Consider the following 22,083-nt stretch of genomic DNA (forward strand, 5'->3'; position numbering starts at 1 on the left):
AACAACAAAATCAACAAACTTGAACTAAGGGATATATGTTTAGAACACTGAAACCAAAAATATATATACTGAAGCACACAAAGAACATTTATGAATTTGCAATTCAAAAAATTTCTTAATACAAACCTTATTCTCTGACCAAAATTCATTTAAGTTAAAAATCAATAAATTAGAAAATTTTATTGTTTGGAAATTAGAAAACTCTAAAAACTCATTGATTGAATTATAATATGCACATTAAAAGCTGTTTAGTATTGAACAATAGAGATATATCAAAATATGTGGTATATAGCTAAAGCAATGCTTACAGGGGAATTTATAACCTGAAATTCTTAAATTAGAAATGAGGAAAGGTTGAAAAATAACAAGCCGGGCATTGTAATTAAAGAATAATAGGCTCTAGGGGCACCTGGGTGGCTCAGATGGTTAAGTATCTGCCTTCAGCTCAGGTCATGATCCCAGGGTCCTGGGATTGAGCCCCCCATAGGGCTCCCTGCTCAGTGGGGAGCCTGCTTTTCCCTATCCCTCTGTGGCTCCCCCTGTTAGTGCTTTCTTGCTCTGGCAAATAAATAAATTAAAAAATCTTTAAAAAAAATAATAGGCTCTAGAAAACAAATATTTAATACAGATTGGGCAGAAATGAACAGAAAAGGAAGACAGTTAAAAGGAGAAGTAGTGTTTTGTGTACTCTTTCATACTAACTGCATGCTCCCTTTCTTGCTACCTCTACATGGTCATAGTGGGCTCTGGGGTTATCTCAGCCTCTGCTCAGCCTCTCTTGTTGATCCTATTACTTCATTAGAAACTCATCTTGAGCAGATTCTTTACCTCTATTTGAAGAATAGTTCTTGGTTTTACTGGGGCGGAGAGGCAAAAACTTGCTAGCCTTTCTCTAGGTCCCAACTGCTTGCAGTCCTTAAATTACCCAAATCATCTTTCAGGGCACCACTGCTCTTGTATTTGTTTCTTCTTACATTATCGCTGGTTCTTCTAGGTTGCCTTTTTTTTTTTTTTCCCCTGTGTATTTTGTTTCTTTATAGTGCTTGTTAGAAGGCATCCTTAGATATCTAGTGATCTTCAGGTGTTTTCTCATATTTGAGAGTGGAGTTCCCAAAAATTGATTAGGTGCTCTGAATTGCTGGGGCTTGTGAGCTTGTGGTCTTCCGTGTAGTGAGCTCTGCATGGGCCCTTTCCTTGAGTGAACAAACCCGTCGTTATCCTTAGTCTTTCCTCTTGGGCTGGTACCTTTGTAGAAGGGTCTTTGACCTACATATGTGGCAGGTGTATCCTGATAGTAAACTCTGGGAGCCCCGAGGAAGAACAGAGTGGAGGAGGAGGGAGGGCAGTCTTACTAATTTCTCTATTCAGTATGATTCCCTTGTCTCTGGCTGTACTTTGGGTCCCCTCAATTCAGAAATGGTTTGTGTTACTTACTGAGAGAAGACATCTTTAGAGGTAGGGTACAGGAGAAGATATTTGACTCCATGCAATTAGGGTGGGGATCTTGATGATCTAACTGCTTCCTAATAGACTTCTCTCCTAACCTTCCATTTTTCTATTTCTAACCCCGATTTTTCTCTCTTTTTTTTTTTTTCCAGAAGTGATTTATGCTGTCCAACTTTGACCTTTTTCGATTATATGTGGGTAGGGTGAATAGGAGCGGCATCTATTGGCATAAATCTGGTTTCTCTCAGATTTTTCTCACTATATGTTAGTGTGTCAGCTTTCCTGAGTGAGTTATGTTCAGTTACTACTTGTTCATTTGCTATTCAGGTTCCAAAATTTTTGTTGGTATTATATTGTTTTCTCTCCTGTTTGCCCTTCCAGCTTTATGTTTCTTTTTAAAAAAATCCCCTTATACTCATTGTAGTGGGGTTTTAGGAGGGAGCAAAAGTAAGTGCTTGGATTTAATCTGTCTTTACTAGCTTGAATGACTTTACTTCAAACCTTTATTTTTTAACTCTTAATTGATATGCTCAGTAATGGCTCTGGCTCACTTTCATCTTTTAATTTTAAATTTATTTGAGAAATAGTAGGTAAATATGTGTTATCTCTCATTTGGATATGTTCATCACAGAATCAGTCTTTCTGTTTTACTATTTCTTAACTTTTGAAAACTCCTGTCTTTATTTTTTTGCCTTTCCTGTCTTTGGGAATTACTCCTTTTTTTCTTGCTATCTTCATAGATATGGAGATTTTTGCCCAGCTCTAAATTCTGTAGTTTGTATTTGAAATCACAGATGTTTTGCTATTTCATAAATATATACTTATAATATTGTATATGCTTTTCAAAACCATATATTGTCTTTTTTTCCAAACCCCTTCCTCACATGAAAATAATTGATAGTTTCCTGGGAAAGATTACTATAGATCAATTTTCTGAATATTGTTGAGATATTCACTTTTTTTTTCTTACTAGCAAGGATACCTAGTCTTCTGTTTTGGGAGTTTGTGTCTGCTTTCCTTGCATCAATGCTTCTGTTTCTCTATAAAAGTTCAAATAAATGAAAGCAAGTAAAATGGTAGTTATGGTATCATTTTATCTTTGTAAAAAAATTCACGGAGGCGTAGCATCCATGTTTTAGACAAAAGACCATTAACATTATGGAGCTAGCTCCTGTCCTAGAACAAGTTTCGATATTTAGACTGAATTTCTAAGGGGTCTCTGAGACCAGAATTCATCTAAGTGGACCTTCATCATTCGCTGGAACACAAAAGTCTCACTTTATTAAACAAAGCCAAGGCAAAGAGCACATACCTAGGGACTTTGCTGCCTAGAGTTCTTTGTCACAGATCAAAGGGCTCTAAATCTGGCAATTTAGCTGTGAAGGAAGGGGAATTAGGACATTTAGTTCTGTCAGTGTTTAAACTGCAAGCAAATAGTAAAAACAAAGAATTTGCATCTGTCACTTTCCAGGTCAGCATGATCATTTTTAAGTTATTCTTGATTTCTCTAAATTTGAGTTAGTTGAACATCTTTTTGGCTCCTGCAGTATTTTACTATTCTGATTCCACTCCTCCATCTCTTTGTATCCTTTTTTTAAAGCCATCATTTCTTCTTATGCTTTTCAAATGATAGGCTTTCTTAAGATTGAGACTTTAGCTCTCATTCTTTCATCCCTGGTCTCTTTCTAGCCTCATTTTATAGGTCTCTCCTATTCCTGTAATACCAGATCTCATGTGTATGCACACAATTCTAAAGTCGGATTCTTTCTTGAGTTCCAAAACCAGTTTCCAACTGCTGAATATTTCCTTTAAGATGTTCTGCCAATACCTTACAAAATGTATGACTCTGGGTTAATTTGTTAATAAAAAGGGCAGAGGCAAGAGGTGTGTTATTCTCTAGGTTATTTAGATAACTCTTTAATGGTCTTTTTTGCGGATGTTTTGTAAGTATTATTTCATGTTTATAAAGTATCTGTCTTTTCATATTTCATTTCAGTTTGTCATATTTTTACCACCCAAACTAAGCATTTGGAGTTTTGCCTTCATCTCCCATATTCGTCAGGCACCTCCCCCCACCTCCATATGTACACACACAAGCACACACAATTTTAAATGCTATAAAATGTGTGAAGTTTGGGTTCATTATTCATTTTTTGGTAATGATTTAGTCTATTTATGGGGCAGAAGATAAATCTTGTATTATTTTTCTCTTTACAGGTCTTTATGCCTTAAGGAGAGTCCTGAAGAAACAACCTAATCTCTCTGATAGCAAGCTGGCTGGATTGGTGAAGATTACTCTGAATGATTTCTTACAGGGGATGAATGACATCAGGCCCAGTGCCATGAGGGAAGTAGCAATTGATGTACCAAATGTAAGTCATTTGTACTCCCATGCTAGCTACACTGTTTGAATTGAACTCTGAAGAAACTGAGACTCCAGGGAAAGAACCTACCTAGGCTAAACTTTAAAAAAACATTTTTTTTAAATGAAAATTTTTATGGATGTAATCAGAGCTTCAGTGCAGTTCTAAGAAATACTTTAGGGAGATCCTGTGTATTCTTCACTTACTTTCCCCGCAGTGGTAACATCTTGTAAACAGTACTGCAGGATCACAAGCAGTATATTCATATTGATATAACCACTATCTTATTCAGATTTCCATGGTGTTACTTGTACTGTGTGTGTGTGTGTGTGTGTGTGTGTGTGTGTGTGTGTGTGTGTGTGTTTAGTCTGTGCAGTTTTATTACTTATAAAGGTTTGTGTGTCCATCACCAGAATCAAGATACTGAATAGTTCCATCACCACGATGATCCCTTGCTTTGCTCCTTCATGACTATACTTAGCTTGTTCCTGCACCCATTTCTAAAATTCTGTCATTTTAGAAGTGCTATAAAATGGAATTGTATAGTAGCAACCATTTGGTATTAGTTTTTCCCCATTTAGCATAATTCCCAGGAGATTCATCCAAGTTGCTATGTGCAACAGTACTTTGTTCCTTTCTATTGCTGAGTAGTATGCCATGGTATGGCTGTACCATAGTTTGTTTAACTATTCATCTGTTGAAGGACATCTGGTCTGTTTCTAGTTGGGGGCAATTGTGAATAAACCTGCTATAAACATTCATGTGCAGGTATTGTGTAAATGTAAATTTTTATTTCTCTGGAATAAATGCACAAGAGTGCAACTCCTGGGTTCTATGCTAATTGTATATTTACTCTTAAAATGTCTACTAGGCTCATTTTAGAACAAAAAAAAGTCTATTTATGATGCCTGTACTATAGATGCCTGGTGTTTCTTCAGGTTCCTTTACATTTTCTTCATCACTGACATGCTTTGCAAAGTTCACACACAGATCACCACAAGGGCAACAGAAGCTACCTTTTATGGGTGAATCATCTGCTAAGTTATCACCCGAGTGGGCCTAACATTCTGGAAAAAAATGGCCTTATAATTCTCTTTGAATATATTAATATTTCTGGAAAATGAACATTGAAACAAGGCATTGATGGCATGTCCTACATTATATTGGGATAGGGAATGGACTGTTAAATTTGGCTTGATCATTAGGATGTTTATATCTTAGTGTAGCTTGAGGAAAGTTTACAGATTGCTCTCTGACGGTTTTAGGAGAGCTCTGATGGAAGAATGGAATTTTGTGACTATTCTTTCCCTTTGCTTCAGTCAGATCACTCCATTAGTTTTTCTTTTTTGAGTTAGTCTTATTGCTTCTGAGATACTCCCTAGCTCTAACATGACAGTTATTTGAAAACTTAGAGCCTTTTTAGAGAGTCAGGCATAGTTTTGTGCCCTTTGCCCCATTGTGTATATATTTATAGTTCTCTTGGTCATTAACTAATGTTTTTTAATTGCTGTAAGCTGAAACAAACAAAAAAAACCCCCCAAAAGTTAAAGAGACTAAAAGGGTATTAAGTCAGTGGAATAGACTGTGTGGAATGATATAGTGGGGCAAAATCAGTGGATTTGTTTTCACTTTTTTTGTTGTTATCTTGTTTTGCTTTTCTTGTTTTTACTTGTAAGAATGTTCTTGGAAAATGTGTTTTGTAGCCAATAAGTCTGGGAAATACTGGTTTATATAAAATCAGTTGTATTTCTTTGCTGCAGAGCTTTTCAGTGTCAAAAGAGAGCTATTACAGAAACTTATTTGGCCCTGGACCGTGTGGAGCAGATACCTTCTCCGTTTTACAGTGTGGTAGATTGCAAAAACAATGACGGCAGATTCTTCCCATCACTGTATGGTGGCTCTTTTTGCACAGCAACTTTGTAGCTCCCACCATAAAAGAGATGAAGTCAAGCTTTCCATCCCTTGAGTTTGTACTTGGCCATGTAACTCGCTTTGGCTGATAGAATATTAGCAATCATGATGCAATCAGGCTTGAAAGCACTGGGGCTTGCCTTTTCTTGCTGTTCTTTGAAACCCAGCATTAGTTATGCTAAGAAAACTGTACTGGTGTCTTGGAGGATGAGAGACCATGTGGAGCAGAAGTGAGCCCTCTTAGCAGAAATCCCCTCCTTGCAGCCACCCTGCCAGTTGTCACACATGTGACGGACACCGTGCTTAACTGTCTCACCCCAGGCCAGAAGTTTACCCAGACCAGAAGAGCCACCCAGTTAACTCTTAGAATTGTCAGAAATGAGGAATGTCTGTGGTTTTGAGCCACTAAGTTTTATGGTAGTTAGCAAAAGCTTAAGTGGCAAAGACTCTTCTTGTTAACTTCCTACAGAACACAATTGTTTTGTAAATTAAGGTGGGAAACAGTGCCCTAGAGACAGGAACATCCCCAAGGACTAGCTTCTAGTTTAAGCAGCTTTATGTAATTTTAAATTCTTTTTGAAACTTTTTCAAATTCACTAATGAATTTACAGCTTAACTTTGGGGTTTTATCGAAGCTGTGTAACACAATGTGCTAATTTAGTATGAATAATTTCACAACTGGAATTATGGAATAATGAATGATTGATGTTGGATTAGTAGAAGTTTTCCATTTCTTTGGAATTTATGGTCTAAAGTTTGGGCACATTGGTATGAATACTTTTACTTGTAGTATTTACCTGTATTTTATTGGCTACTGTTGCATCAAATAATGGGTCAAGTAGAAGTCATCAAATGCCACATGTGAAAATTTGGGGTGATACGGTTATAAACCACTGCACCATCCAAAAACACTTTAGTGTTTAAAAAAGTTTAGGAACTAAAGAAACACAGTAAGTTTTTTAAACTTAAAATTACTGCCAATGGAGAATGTGTTTAAGCAGTGGCTATCCACTCTTGGAATTGCTGAACTGATTTATTCATCACAGGAACTGGTACTACAACTGCATTTTTAATTGCTCTAATGAAAGATTTTTTTTTCCCTTTATTTTCTTTTGATGCAGTATTTACAATCCATGGACTTGTGCCATTTTCCATTTGGCACTTTATTACTTGGCCTAAGGCCATGGTGTACTGTGATGTTACTCATGAGCTCCAGAGTGATTAGCCCTGGTCAAAATACTTCTTTTACATTGCTTTTTATGTTCACTTCAGATTATAAAAATTTTCCTGAGAAGTCAACATTTCTATAATTGAATTCCTAAACTTTACTCTTCTGCTGTCAGACTATTTCATCGACAAAAATATCTCCAAATTATTTCTGCAGAAGGTTTACTACTTAACTTTGCTATAGAAAACCTGTTTCAAGTAGGTAGTTAATTGTGAACATTTTTTAATAGTAAATTAAGGATTCAACATCTTTTGAGAAAAGATTTCAGTGTGTGAAATTAAAACTTGTAAATCACACTTGCCTAGTTATATTTAAGTTTAAAAGAAATGTCTTAAGATGGGAATATTGCCATTTATAATATAATGAATTATTAATTTCAGGAGACCACAAGTGTTAGCCACTTACTTAAATGTAATGTTTCCTTTTTGAGGACTTTGTGAATTGGTGATTATACCAATTGGTATATTAAAAGTCAAATGTATTTTACAGTTGATTGGTAATTAAAATCAAATGTATTTCTTTGCCACAGGAATCCTCAGAATCTTTGACTCTGCCACTATGAATTTTGAAATTTCAATTTTTCACCCAGAAATAACAACTGTTAACATTTTATTGTAGTTCCAATAGATTTTTAAAATTTTGATAGGTTGTTTTTCTGTGCATATAGTTAATCTTAGGATACATATGGTTTTATGTTTTGCTTTATTCACTTAAAATTATATGGTCAACATTTTACTTTAAAATTTCTCAGCAAACATCTTTTTAATGACTGTATACTAGACTGTTATGTGGATAAACTGTAATTGTTTTATCCTTCTTCTCAAATATCTCGGTTTTTTTCTGTTTTTCTCTAAAGTGATTATACATACATTTATATCCAAATCTTTGCATTTATGATTCCTAGAAGTGGAATTACCACACTAAAATATGTGGTTTTAAGGCTTGGGACAAATGTTATTAAGCTCTTCCCCCCTCCCATAATGATTATTTTAATCTATAATTATGTGATAAAAATTTAAAATTACAAGGAGCTTAAGTAAAATCTCATTTTATTTTTACTTTAGTCCTTTTCTCTTTTATTTGCCACTAGAGTTTTTCTTGACTGAAAAGATCTTTTTCATTATGAGGAATAATACTGGATAATCTTTTTAAAAAGATTTAAAAAAAAAGAAAATGAACTGTCAATTGTATATCTTCTCCTTCCTATAAAAATGTTAAATTTTTAAATAATGGGGTGTAAACTGGATGATTTCTTTTTATGGGATTTTAAGTTCCATGAGAGCATAAGTTCTTACCTTTTATTTTTATCCTAGCACATAATAGATGTCCGATCAATATTTGTTCAATGGACAAGTGAAAAACTATAATTTTCACAAAAAAAACAGATAGTTAATTTCACATATATTTAAATATTGCATCATTCTTCTATACTAAAGTATAATATAGTCTATTATTGCCTTCATGTAACATTCTTCAGATTCTTCGTATTTTATAAAGCAAGTTTCTTTATTTTTTAAGATTTTATTTATTTATTTGAGAGAGACAGAGAGAGACAGAGACAGCGAGAGTGAGAGAGAGAACACAAGCGGGGTGAGGGGCAGGAGGAGAAGCAGACTCCCCGCTGAGCAGGGAAACCAGCGTGGGCGATCCATCCCAGGACCCTGGGATCACGACCTGAGCTGGAAGGCAGACGCTTAACTGACTGAGCCACCCAGGTGCCCAAGCAAGCTGTTTCTTTAGTGAATTTTAACCTTAGTGAATTTTAACTTAACTGTTCAGTGAATTTAACAATTTTGAATAAAGATGCATGTAATAGTGCCAAGCTGCCTATCCTGGAAGGATACAAAGTAGTCCTTTATATTTTCTGCTAAAACATGTTGCTTTCTTGTATTGAAAATTCTTTTTATTAAGGTAACCAAAAAAGAAAAAAAAGAAAAAATACAATGCTTTTAATAGTTGTATTTACATATTATCTTTGCGATGTCATTTTATGTATACCATAACAATTATCACTGAAAAATGGCATTCTTAACCAAATATATACAGATTGATTACCATCAGGTTTAATTGATTTATGCATCTTAAACCATCCCCACCCATACCCCCAGGCTTTCCCTATTTCATGTAGCTTTAGGTTGTTTTATTATTTGGAAATAATCTATCTTTATACTTTTGGTATTGCTTTTGGATTGCAGTTTTCAGAATTTGGACATTTGGTTCAGAATAAGCTAAAAGCCAATAAAAAGAGAGGGTTCTACTTTCATGTGAACCCACTTTTGTAAAGTGAACTGCAACCAGAGCCTCAAGACTAATTGTATAGCCCCAAACCTCTTTGTAAACTTGGATCCAGGTTAAACTTAGAGGTAGGCTGCAGTCAAGTTGAGTGTATACCAAATGTCATCAGTTAAATAAACATATCTCATTGACTCCCATTTTAAAAAGTAGCAAACTTAATTATAAAAATAAAGACTGGGTGTTTAATTACATATTCAAAATTTACTGATGTATTTTCATTTGGCATTTTTTCAGATGAGAATAGAACATCAGAATGTGACAAGGCAGTTGAATTTCGAAGGATGAGCTCATTAGCATTACTTTTCTCTTGCAGAGATTTGAGTTAAATAGTTTAATTGACCATAATTACATTTCATTCCTCATGTACCCTCAGGATAATTAGAAGGAATTTGAGTTTCTATTCTTTAAAAACAGTACTGTATTCCGTGTGTTCTTTATTTTTTACAGATTCAAAGGATTGAGGGTTTTGTGATACTTTACTAAATAACAGATTGCTTTTTTTGGAATAGATATACAATCTGTGGAAATTCTATTAATTCCATATTGGTTCTTGGCAGGGCTTTTGAATTCGGTTTCTTTTGATTTTGCTTCTTGTTGTCTAGACAGAAGAGTGTCTTCTATCACTCCCAAGATCCCAGTCTTCCCTGCCAACTTCTCTTGTGCATTTTTATAGTTTCAAGTAATAACAATTGAACAGGAAAGCACATTTGGGAAAGTAGATTACTTTTAACCAGGAAATACTCTGTGCCAAAATCAAGATTGTAGTTTTAACTGTATTAAATATTTTAGAAGTTTAACTCTTTCATTCTACCTTACTTTTCTCAGGCTTATAGTCTTGAGGAGGAATGAGAGAGATACAAAAGTTAGTGTAAAGATCAACAGTTTCTGTTCTCAGCTCTGATCCTGGTTAACTTTGGTGAAATCTGACACCCTTCCTTTCAGATGATAGAATGAAAGAAAGTTCTTAATTTGCTGTTTCTGATGTCTGTCTTCTTTTGAATTTATAATGTTGAGATTATCATAGAGGCATATGCTGCACTTGTATGTTATATTTGGTTGGTACTCAATACTTGAGTGTTTGCTAAAAACACAGATTTTCATTTACTGTAATTATGGGTTCCATTGGTAGGGTTGATGTGGTTCTTTTGCGGAACCACACATCTTTACTTCATCTTGTACAGATATGGAGTAATTGCTCCCTCCCAACACTTCGTTGAGTAATTTTTCCAACAGAAATTACTGATCCGGCTTAAAAGCCATCAGCCTGACTACCTGTTGATCATCTCTAGAATGAAGTCTAAGCTCTTTAGCTTGCTATTCATAACCTGGTTCATGCCTCCTTCACTTTTCTTCTATTATGCTCTTGTCTTGTTGAACCACTCCTGTTTTTGCATGTGTTATCTTCTCTGCCTGAAAAAGTTGTTTTCTGACCTCTCAGTTAAAAAGATGTTGTAACGTGATCCCTTACACATACACACACACACAAAATACACATATATGCCTTGTGGACATAATATACCTAATACACAAAATACACATATATCCCTGTGGACCTTTTGTCTTATTCACATTTGTTTCCCCACTGCTTGGCAAATGGTAATAACTAAATAATAGAAGTTCGTTAAATGACTGAATATTTTGTGAAGCATTTTGGTTCGTAAAGGTTCTTATTTTTCAGAAATAGTTTTTTTGCCCTTCCATATAAATATGTTTATTTTTTGGTAATAGCTTTATTGCAATACAATTCACATATCAATTCAATCATTTAAAGTGTATATTTTCATGGTCGAGTATATTTAAAGAGCTGTACAGCCATTACTGCAGTCAAGTTTAGAATCTTTTTATCATCCCAAAAGGAAATCCTATTCCCATTACCCATCATCTCCCAACCTGCCCGTCCTCACCAGCCTTAGGCAAACATTTATCTATTTTATATCTCTATAGATTTGCCTATTATAGACATTTCATATAAATGGAATATAAGATATTTGATTCTTTGTGACTGGTTTCTTTTACTTAGCATAAAACTTTTGAAGTTCATCCATGCATCATGTATCAATACTTCATTGCTTTTTATTGCCAAGTAATACTCTGTTGTGTGGATGTAGCACATTTGATTTATCCATTCATAGACATTTGAATTGCTTCTACTTTTTGGCTGTCATAATTAAAGCTACATTTGAACATTGGTGTACAAGTTTTTGTTTGAGCACCTCTTTTCAATTCTTTTGGATCTATAAGTAGTAGAATTGCTGGGTCATTGGGGACTCTGTGTTTAACTGAGGAACTAACAGTTTTCCAAACTGACTGCACCATTTTCTATCCCCACCAGCAGTGTATGGCGTGTTCCTCTTTCCTTATGCTCTCACTAAAACTCATCTATCTATTTTATTGTCTTTTTTATTATAGCTAGCTTAGTGGGTGTGATATGATAACTCATTGTGGTTTTTGATTTACCTTTCTTTAGTGGCTAATGATATTGAGCATCTTTTTATTTGTTTATTGGCCATTATGTGTATGTTCTTTGGAAAAATATCTCTTCAGATCCTTTGCCCATTTTTATTTGGGTTATTTGTCTTTTTATTATTGAGTAATAAGCATTCTTATATATTCTGGATAAAGTCCTTTATCAGATATATGATATCTGATATCAGATATGTGATTTGCAATATTTTCTCTCATTCAGTGGGCTGCCTCTTTCATTTTCTTTATTTTTTTTAAAAAAGATTTTATTTATTTGACAGAGAGAGCACAAGCAGGGGGAGTGGCAGGCAGAGGGAGAGGGAGAAGCAGGCTTCCCGCAGAGCAGGGGGAGCCCAGTGTGGGACTCGATCCCAGGACCCCAGGATCATGACCTGAGCTGAAGGCAGTCATTCAACTAACTGAGCCACCTAGGCACCCTGCCTCTTTCATTTTCTTGGTACTGACCTTGGAGGCACAAGTTTTTAATTTTGATGAAGTCCAGTGTACCTTTTTTTCTTTTGTTGTGTGTACTTCTGGTACCACATTTGAGAAACCATTGCCAAATCCAAGGTCATGAAAATTTACCTTATATTTTAGGAATTTATAGTTTTAGCTTTTACATTTATGTCTTTGAGTAATTTTCCACCCAGCTAGGGTTAACCCTGCTCTTGTGTTTGTAACCATAGCATTATAGAAACTACAATTATAGCTTGCAGCCATGAGAACCCTATATGGGAAAAGTGGTTTTTTTTAACCTGTGGTAAAATATACATAACATAAAATTTACCATTTTAACCATTTTTAAATGTATAATTTGGTGGCATTAAGTATGCTTACATTGCTGTGCAATCATTACCACCATCCATCTCCAGATCTCCAGAACTTTTTCCTCTCCCAAACTGAAACTCCATACGTATTGAACAACAGCTCTTTATTCCTTCCCTCATCATTAAGTATTATGCTAGCTTTTTTTTTCTTAAGTTCTTTATTAGGTTAAGTTCCTTTTTATTTCTAGTTTGCTGAGAGATTTTTTTTTTTAATCCTAAATGGATGTTGAATTCTGTTGAATGCATTTTCAACATCTTTGAAATGATCATAATGTGTTTTTTTAGTCTGTCAGTATTATGAATTACATTGATTTTCAGTGTTGAATCAGTCTTGTATTTCTGGATGAATTTCACTTGACTGTGATATAGTACCCTTTTTATATAATTGCTGGATTTTATTTGCTAATATTTTATTGAAAATTTTTACATACATGTTTATGAGAGATAATGGTCTGTAGCTATTTTATGAAGTTTTTTTATCTGGTTTTGGTATTAGGGCAATGCTGGCATTATGAAATGAGTTGGAAAGTGTTCTCTTATCATTTATGTGTTAGAATAAATTGTGTAGAATTAGTATTATTTCCTTAAATATACTCCACTGAAACCATCTGGGCGTAGAATTTTCATTACTTGGAAGACATAAGTACAATTTAATTTCTTAATAGTTGGATTGATGGAATTAGTCATTTATAGATTTCTATTGTTATCATTTTACTGTCTGCAGGATCAGTAATGATGTTCTATCTTCTATTTCTCATTTCCACCCAAATTGCTTTTGTTCCACCCTTCTTTCTTTCTTGCAGTAGTTTTGAAAAGACATCTGCTGTCTCCATTTTCTTTGTTTTCCATATGTAATATATCTTTTTTCCTCTGGTTGCTTTTAATATTTCCTCTTTATCACTGGTTTTAAGCAATTCAGTTATGTGCCTTGGTAGTTTTCTTCATTCTTGTGCTGGTTCATTGATAATCTTGTATGTGTGGGTCTTTAGTTTTAATCAAATTTGGGGGGGAAATCTTGGCCATTATTTCTTGTATTTAGTTTGTTTCTTGCCTCCCTCCCTCATTGGGGACTCAAAATATATATGTATATTTGTCTGATTGAGATTGTCCCAAAGTTCAGTAATGCTGTGTCCATTTTTTTCTTTTATTTTTCTCTGTTTTTTTTAATGTCTGTTGTTGTGCCTACCAGTTCACTAACCTGTTTTACCCCCCTGAAATATCTATTAGTCTATCCATTGCATTTTAAAAATTATAGACATTAAATTAGTTTTCTTCTCCAGAAATTTGATTTTAACCTTTTTATGTTTTCTTTTCTACTTAGTGTTTTCAGTGTTTCCTTTATTTGAACATACGGAATACATTTATAACAACTGTTTTAATGTCTTTATTCTGTCATCTGTAATTTCTGGATCAGCTTCAATTTATTGATCTTATGGGCTGTCTTTTCCTGCTTCTTTGCATGCCTGATACTTTTTTTTATTAAATTCCAGAAATTTTGGGGTGCCTGGGTGGCTCAGTCGTTAAGCGTCTGCCTTCAGCTTAGGTCATGATCCCAGGGTCCTGGGATCGAGTCCCACATTGGGCTCCCTGCTCAACGGGAAGCCTGCTTCTCCCTCCCCCACTCCCCTTGCTTGTGTTCCCTCTCTCGCTGTCTCTCTCTCTCTGTTGAAAAATAAATAAAATCTTAAATAAATAAATAAATAAATAAATAAAATTAAAATTAAAAAAATTCCAGAAATTTTGAATTTTACCTTGTTGGCAGCTGAATAATTTTTATATTAATACTCCTAAAGTTTGTTCTGGGATGTGGTTAAGTTACTTGGAAATAGCTTGATTATTGGGGTGGGGGGTGCATCTTGCCTTTAAATTTTCTTAGGTAGGACCAGAACAGTGTTCTATCTAGTACTGGGATAAGATGCTTTTCAGTATTATACCTAATGCCTGGTGAATTATGAGAGCAGACACTATTCCTTCTATTCATTTCGGGTCTCTGGCCTCTCTCACCCACCTTCCCCTGCCTCAGTTTGTTTTTCTCACATGCGTTCACTGATAACAGGATATATGAAGGAGACCCTCATCAGAATTCAGGAGTTCTCTCCCTATGGACTTCTGTTATCTCTAAACCTCTGCTCTGTGATACCTAGCCTCTTTGGCTTCCCCATACTCCTATCTTTACCTTCTCATCTCAGGGAGGCTGTGGGTTCTGCCTATGTTTCCCCTTCATTACTGTAACCTGTGACCTTTTTCCAGGCAGCTTGTTGAGTATAATCAGCTCGTGTCCTTTCTCTCAGGGATCATTGTCCTTTGTTGTGTTCTGAGAATTAATGTTTCATATATTTTGTCAGTTTCTTCAATTTTTTTTCTTTTTCAGACAGAAAAATCTTTTTTTTCTTATCTCTTTTACTCATTGGCCAGAAACAAAGGTCTCTATTTGGCAGGGTTTTTTTGTTTTGTTTTGTTTTTAAGATTTTATTTATTTATTTGTGAGAGAATGGGAGGGAGAGAGAGAGCATAAGCAGGGGGAGCGGCAGGCAGAGGGAGAAGTAGGCTCCCCGCTGAGCAGGGAGCCTGATGTGGGACTTGATCCCAGGACCCTGGGGTCATGACCCAAGCCGAAGGCAGATGCTTAACCGACTGAGCCACCCCGGCATCCCTATTTGGCAGTTTTTAAAAGTGTCTCATATTTAATGATTTATATCCAAGCCACAGAGTGGAATGTATTCCAATATCCCATGTTAAAATTGCATCAGAATTTCATGTACTTTTCAGAGAAATGCTTTATAGTTTTTTATGTAGTTTTTGTTTGTTTTGTTTTGGGTATTAAGAATGAACCTTCTGGTTTTGACCCAGTAGAAAGACCAGTGCTATAAAGTGGAATGGGATATGATGCTAAAGTGGAAAAATATGGTAGAGTGATTAAACTTAATCTGAAAATTAGCAGATGTCTGAGAACTCCACTATAAACTGGAGGTAAATTTAAAAAATAAGTTTAGAGGCCCGAGATAAAAGTTTTTTTTCTAATGTCCAGGGCTGTAGATGGGTACTAGGAGGTAGGAGGGGAGTATGTGAGAATATGAGTTCTAGAGAATTCTAAGTTTTTTTTATAATGTAATCATCTGTCTGTCTTTATTGGGGAGCCCCAAGACCACCCTCAGGCTTGATTCACTAGGATGACTCAAAAGCCATTACACTCATGGTTATGATTTATTACAGTGAAAGGATACAGATCAGTATCAGCAAAGGGAAAAGACCCATGGGGTGAAGTCAGAGAAATTAGGCACAAGCTTCGAGGTGTCCTCTCACAATGGAGTCACATGGGAACATACTTAATTCTACCTGAAACGATGTGACAATATGTGTAAAGTGTTATTCACCAGGGAGAATCATCTGAATTTTGGTGTCCAGGGTTTTATTGGAGGTCAGTCATGTAGGCACACATCACCTCCATGTTTGACTTAGCTACTTAAATTCCAGCCATTTCCAGAGCAAAAACAGATGTTCTTAAATCACATTGTCAGGGTAAGCTTATCTGGTCAAACTGGTATAGCTTAGCCTAAGGCTTCAGGTATAAAAACGCTCTTATTGGGCACAATATTTAAAAGGCCAGAGATTATCCCTCAGAAGGGTGCCAATGGCCAGTCCTAAAGATTGGCCTTTCTTTAGAATGTGCAGGGTTTAAGCAAGCCAGGCCTTCTGAATTAAACTTTTTTGAACACTCTGTCTACTTACTAACTGCTTTCTTTATTTGGATTTCACTAGTTTTTTTCTTAATGTCCTTTGTGTATTTCAGGATTCCATCTAGGTTATCATATTACATTTAGTTAGCATGTCTCCTTAGGCTTCCTTCCCTGGTCTGTGACAGCATTTATTCTTAGCTTGTTTTTGATGGCCTTGACAGTTTTGAGTATACTGTCAGGTCTTTTGTAGAATGCTCCTTAATTTGAGTTTGGCTGATGTTTTTATTATGGTTAGGCTAGGATATTACAGGTTTTAGAGAGGAACACCACTGAGGTAAAATGCCATTTTCATCCTGGCTTGACAAGGATATATTATTAATTTTGAACCTTTAATGATCTGATTTAAAAATCCCTCAACCCCTCATGAGTACTTAACTAGATTTTAGGTGGATGCACTGCTCACATGCAGAATTTGTTTTCCGTGTTGTTGTTTTTTTTAAATCCATGTTTAACTGTCTGGCTACTTTGCTTTTTTCAGTGAAGTATGAGGATGTCTAATGTGCACAACTTTAGATTTCCCTAGCGATAGCAAAGAAAGGAAGCCGGGAATGAAAATAGTCTTATTTGCTTAAGTCACAGATTAGGGAAGCTAAAACGGGTCTCTTTTATCAGATTGGAATCTGGAGTAAAACTCAAGTCCCTCAGTATGATTCTGCCATTATCCTCATATGCATCTCTTCTTTCATGTTATTCAGTTATTAATGCATTTGTTTGATGTCTGCCTCTTCTTCCAGACAGTAAACTCAGTGATGTAGAGACCATGTCAGTCTTGTGTATTCTTCATACCTTATTCTGTATACCTACCTATATTCCTAGAACCTGGCCAGACATTTCAAACATAGCAACCTTGCAGTAAAATGAATATATCAGAGTGAATGAGTGATTAAATAAATAAGTGAATGGATATTTGATATTAAAACCTCTACCAACTATACCTATGGGAGTCTGGCTCTCTCGTTGATACCTGTAACACATGAGCCTCCATACCTATCAGAAGTTATAAAAGATACACAAAATCTCCCCTAGGTTAGTCAAGTTTTGCTCAACAGTCTACACGTAGGCTTGCTTAGTTCCTGAGACTTGCTTGACTTGTCTCACTGAACTTACTACATGCCTAAAATATATGTCTCATTTCTCTAGGCAGCTTATTCCCCAGAATTGTCTTGTGGTATCTTTCAGACCTGGTTCCCAAGTTGGTTCTGTCCCACTAACATTCATACCCTCAGTTGTTACATGTAGCACATTCAGCATCCTTGACAAGCTTTAACTATAAGGTAACATCATTTGTTGTTTTTCTAAATATTGACCATCAGGACTGTGCTGTAAGAATTATTTTCTGATATCCCCTTTCTTCTGTCAGGGCTTTCTCCTCATACCTGTTGCCTCAAACCAAAACATCAATAGTAGTCTTCTTCCTCAACATCTTGACTCTCTGGCCAGCACTGGCTTTTCTTCCATGTGGGAACTTCCTTTCTGGTCTATATCTCAAGACACAGAGTTGAAGCTCCTTAATAAGTTTGATCAATTTTCTGACATAGAGGGGACCTCCTCCCTTTGCTTCCTATTTCTCAAAAATTTGGAGCATCTCTTTGGACAGTCTTGGCAGGGGAGGGTTTTTCTTTCCATTATGCAAAAATTTTTATTGTCAGAGGAAATGGTTTGAATTTATGATCCAGCTATTTGGACAGATCTGGGCTAGAAAATGTGATGCAGGGCATATGTATAGCCTTTGTACACTTTTACATGTTAGCAACATTTTTCCATTAGGTCTGACCATACATGCTGGTTTATTCCTAATTCCTATTTTTCCTGTCTCACCTCCTACCAGCCCATCCCCCTGCTATTTCTCCCTCTTTTGCCACTTTATTTTTAAAATAATACGAGTGAAATATGTCTGCTTATTAATTTATTCCTTTACTAGACATTGAGCATCTGTAATATACAAGGCATTATCTTAAGAAGGTCCTGGTGATACATGCCTATATAACAAAAGAGTCCTTCTGTTTGACTGTTCACTTGTAAATTCCCACAGAAGATAATCAGGACAAAACTCATTTTAAAATTTTTACTATTTAAAACATCTTTTCTGGACATTTTATATTTCTTTAATATTGGGACATTTTGTTACCTATTACCTGTGGTTAATTTAAAATTCACTTGAGAAACTTGTAGAACATAAGCTTCTTTAGCACCTCAGTTTGGGGGGCCAGTCTGTAAAAAGTCCCTTTCTCTTTGTTCTTATATTTTTCATTTCCTTTATCCATATTCCTTTGTCTTTTCGCAGTTCTGCTATGCCAGAGAAGGAATGGCAGGGATTTTCTAAGCAGTTTCCTTAAATATTCAAAGCATTTTCTTCTCTTCACAGTTAAATTATTTAAGGAATTTGGTAAATTAGAAAAAATATAAAATATTTTAATGAAATAGAAAGAATTTTCTAGGTGAGACTTTATATTATTTTCATGGTGAGTTTTTACTTTTTTTTTTTTAATTGCTGCTGTTGTTTTTTTTCTTGTTTAAAGTTTCCATTTTTTATGAAATTTTTCCTGGACTTGCTTATCTGGCAAAAGTAGGTTGTGTTTTAAAAGCTCATTTTGGAAATGAGTAACTTTTTTTTTTTTAAGATTTATTTATTTATTTTAGAAACAGAGCAAGTGAGAGAACATGCTCACTGTGAGGAGGTACAGAGGGAGAGGACAGAGAGAATTCCAAGCAGACTCCCTGCCAACTGTGGAGTCCCTGGGGGTGGGAATCGATCCCATGACCCTGAGATCACGACCAGAGCCGAAATTACAAGCCAGATGCTTAACCGACTAAGCCACCCAGGCACACCTAACTACTTTTAAGTTGAATTAAATTATAGAGTTTTGTTATCTAAGGCAGGCTTATTTAAATAATAATATAATAAATAATATAATATATAATAATATTTATAAGATTCATACATACCCAGTTCTCTGAGAACAGATCATTAAAGTATGATTGTAAGGTAATATTTTAGAAATTGAACTCAGGTTTTAATGTGACCATTCAACTGATTATGAAATTTATACAGTTTGAAATTTGGTTAAAACATTTGCCTTTAAGTTGCTCATATTTTCCATTATCTCCCATATTTGCAACTGTGGGAGATATCTGTAATTTTTTTATTTGAATAGTTTATTTCTTCTTTATCTTAATTTTTTTTCCTTATTAGGAGTTATAGGAGCATCTGGCTCCCATAGCCTTCATATGTTTCAGTGAGGTCCTTAAAGTGATTTACTAAAGAACAAAATCACCGAGATTAGTGGCAGTTTGCAATTAGTGGCAAAGTTTTGGTATACAGTTTCTTTTATTCTTTCTCATCTACTTTTTTAAGCTCCCTGTACTCTTACCTCTGATATTGTTAGATATTTTCAACTAAGCTTGCTTATGCAAAATGGAAGTGAAACAGGAAGCGGGGGGGTGGGGGTGGGGGGGGAAACAGAGTGGAGAGAGAAAAGAGAAGGAAAACATACTTAGAATACTTAGCCCCTCTTACCACCCGGTGCAGAGTACTTCTCTATATTTGTACTTCCCTCACAGTTCACCTACTTTACTTTTCAGAGTCCTCACTTAGTTGTCTTTTTTGTTGTTGTGTTTTTTCTGCAATTTTTATTTTTAATGGATTGGGTGGAGAGAAAGAGACTGTAGATGGTTTATGGCACTGTAGTACAACTGAAACTTTGACTTGTTTTTTAAAAAAAAAAACCTGCATAGACTGTGTTTTGAAAGCATGGGGGAAAATATTTTTTGTCTTTTCACTATATAAAGCTAATGGCTTTCACTTATTTTCACTTAGGTCTAAGAGCACATTTTGAATACTTACTGCTTCCTAATTTTGCTTTATCTCCATTAAAGAAGCATCTGGAAATGTATTGATCTTTCTTTTGGATCTTGGAGGTTGGGTTTTCTCAACTTACTTCTTTCTGCATTATTTAGTATCTTTAGTAATTTGAAATGTTTATGGTTTCTAAACAAAGTGAATGTATTTTAAATATTTGAGTTGGTTAAAAGTTAACATGTGACCCCGCGGAAAATTTTGAACAGGTGCCAACCCACTTGCTACTCCTGGCTCCTTGTCCTCCTGCTGGGACTTGTTAGCATGAAAGAACAAAATGAAAAGTACTCTTTGTCACAATATTTTCTATAAAAATAACACTTTCAAAAGAATTTTTTGTACCTGGCAGTATAAAACTTGGCATGTAACAAACATGAGCATCTTGACTCAGAAATGTTGTAAAGACACTCAGTTCCCCTGGAGCTACTGAATTCCTCTCTCATAGTATATCTCTTAATATCTGCAGTTCGGTTCATTACTTTTTACTTTGTCCTTGTGGAACTTCTTTGTAAGTTGTTGTTTTTGTTTGTTTTTTAAATCTGATCATCAAGTCTTTTGGCCTCCGTGGGTATGCACTTTGAGGGGTTCTTTTGTTTTGGTGTTGGTTTGTATATTGCTGGATGGATGCTTGTCCAGAAAGTACTGTAAGAGGTTTGTGGAGGGCATTTCCCTTGGGAAATTTATCTCACTGCTCCGTCTATACTTGTTTGACAGCTGTTCCTTTACTTCTAACTTTATTATTAATTCTAAAAGTTATAAAGCCGTATCTGAGCAGCTGTTCACTGTTTTCACCAGGACCCAGTAAGAAAGAAAGGACCCAGCTATTATCAGGAGTGATTTTAAGTTAGATTGTAGGAATAATTTTCTGGCAGTTATGATATAGTGTAACTTATTAAAAAGAGAGTTACAGATTTTTTAAAATTTTTTTAAAGAGCATAAAATAGTATTTGTTGAAAGATGAGAGGAGTTGAAAGATGAAATACTGTCTGAAGGTGGGATAGTGAACCAGCTAGTTTTTGAATTCCTGCTCTAGTTTTAGGATTTTATGATTTCATGCTGGTATTTATTCTTCTCTGACAGACTAACTTTTCCCATGACTTTCTCTGCTTTAAGATTCTTCCGTGCAATAGTAAGCTCTTTAAGCTGATTTATATTCATTTTTGAATTGATATCTTAGCTGTAGATTTATTCATCATTTATTTGGCATTTAGGTGCTAAATTAAAATGCAAAACTTATTTACCGTTAGTTTAAGAAATGTAATGATCAGACAACAAAGGAAAAGAAAAGAAAAGTTATGGTAGTTCAGGATTGCTCATGAAACTACAAATGCAACTGCCTGTTGGCTTTTATCTTTTGTCACTAAGCCTTCAAAATATAACTCTTCATTGTAATCATCTTTCAGACATTTAAATAAACTAATACCTAGTATTTATTAAATAGTTACTGTGTGCCAGGCAACGTGCAATTAATATAAACTATACTGTTTAATTATCATAATGAAACTGGGGGCTTAGATTTTATTATCCCCATATTCTAGATGAGAAAGTTTAGAGAGATCAAGTAAATTACCCAAAGTCATACAGTAACTGGAAGATCTATAATATGAAAAAATATATGAAGTTAAAAAAAGCAGAATATAAAATTGTGAATACATTATGATCTCAGTGAAAACACACACACATTTGAAAGACTAGAGGGTACCATTAACAATGACTACTTTTAGGTGTTGGGAAAACAGATAATTCTTATTATATTGTCCTTCCTAATTTCTTATAGGCTGTACCTATTATAAGGATAGCTGATACATAATCATATGAGGTGGGAATTGCCAATTTTTTTTCAGGAGTTACCCATGATTGCTCTCATTCCCTCACATTCTATTCAGTAAGTCCTACTGGTTCTACCTCCAGAATATATTCTCATGCCCAAATTGGCCCTCCTTGCCATCTCACTGCT

General features: G+C 35.1%; 1 protein-coding gene across 4 annotated transcripts in view; it reads left to right on the forward strand.

Annotated features, from left to right (window-relative positions):
* The window catches only part of SPATA5 (spermatogenesis associated 5), a 331,633-nt gene that overhangs the window by 34,649 nt on the left and 274,901 nt on the right, over positions 1-22,083 (forward strand). For all 4 annotated transcript variants that reach the window (XM_027599262.1, XM_027599263.1, XM_027599265.1 and 1 more), the window contains exon 10: positions 3,664-3,818. In XM_027599262.1, coding sequence (XP_027455063.1) covers positions 3,664-3,818 — 155 coding nt within the window. The remainder of the gene's footprint in view (positions 1-3,663; positions 3,819-22,083) is intronic.

Source organism: Zalophus californianus, chromosome 2, assembly GCF_009762305.2.
Source record: "Zalophus californianus isolate mZalCal1 chromosome 2, mZalCal1.pri.v2, whole genome shotgun sequence".
Classification (NCBI taxonomy): Eukaryota; Metazoa; Chordata; class Mammalia; order Carnivora; family Otariidae; genus Zalophus; species Zalophus californianus.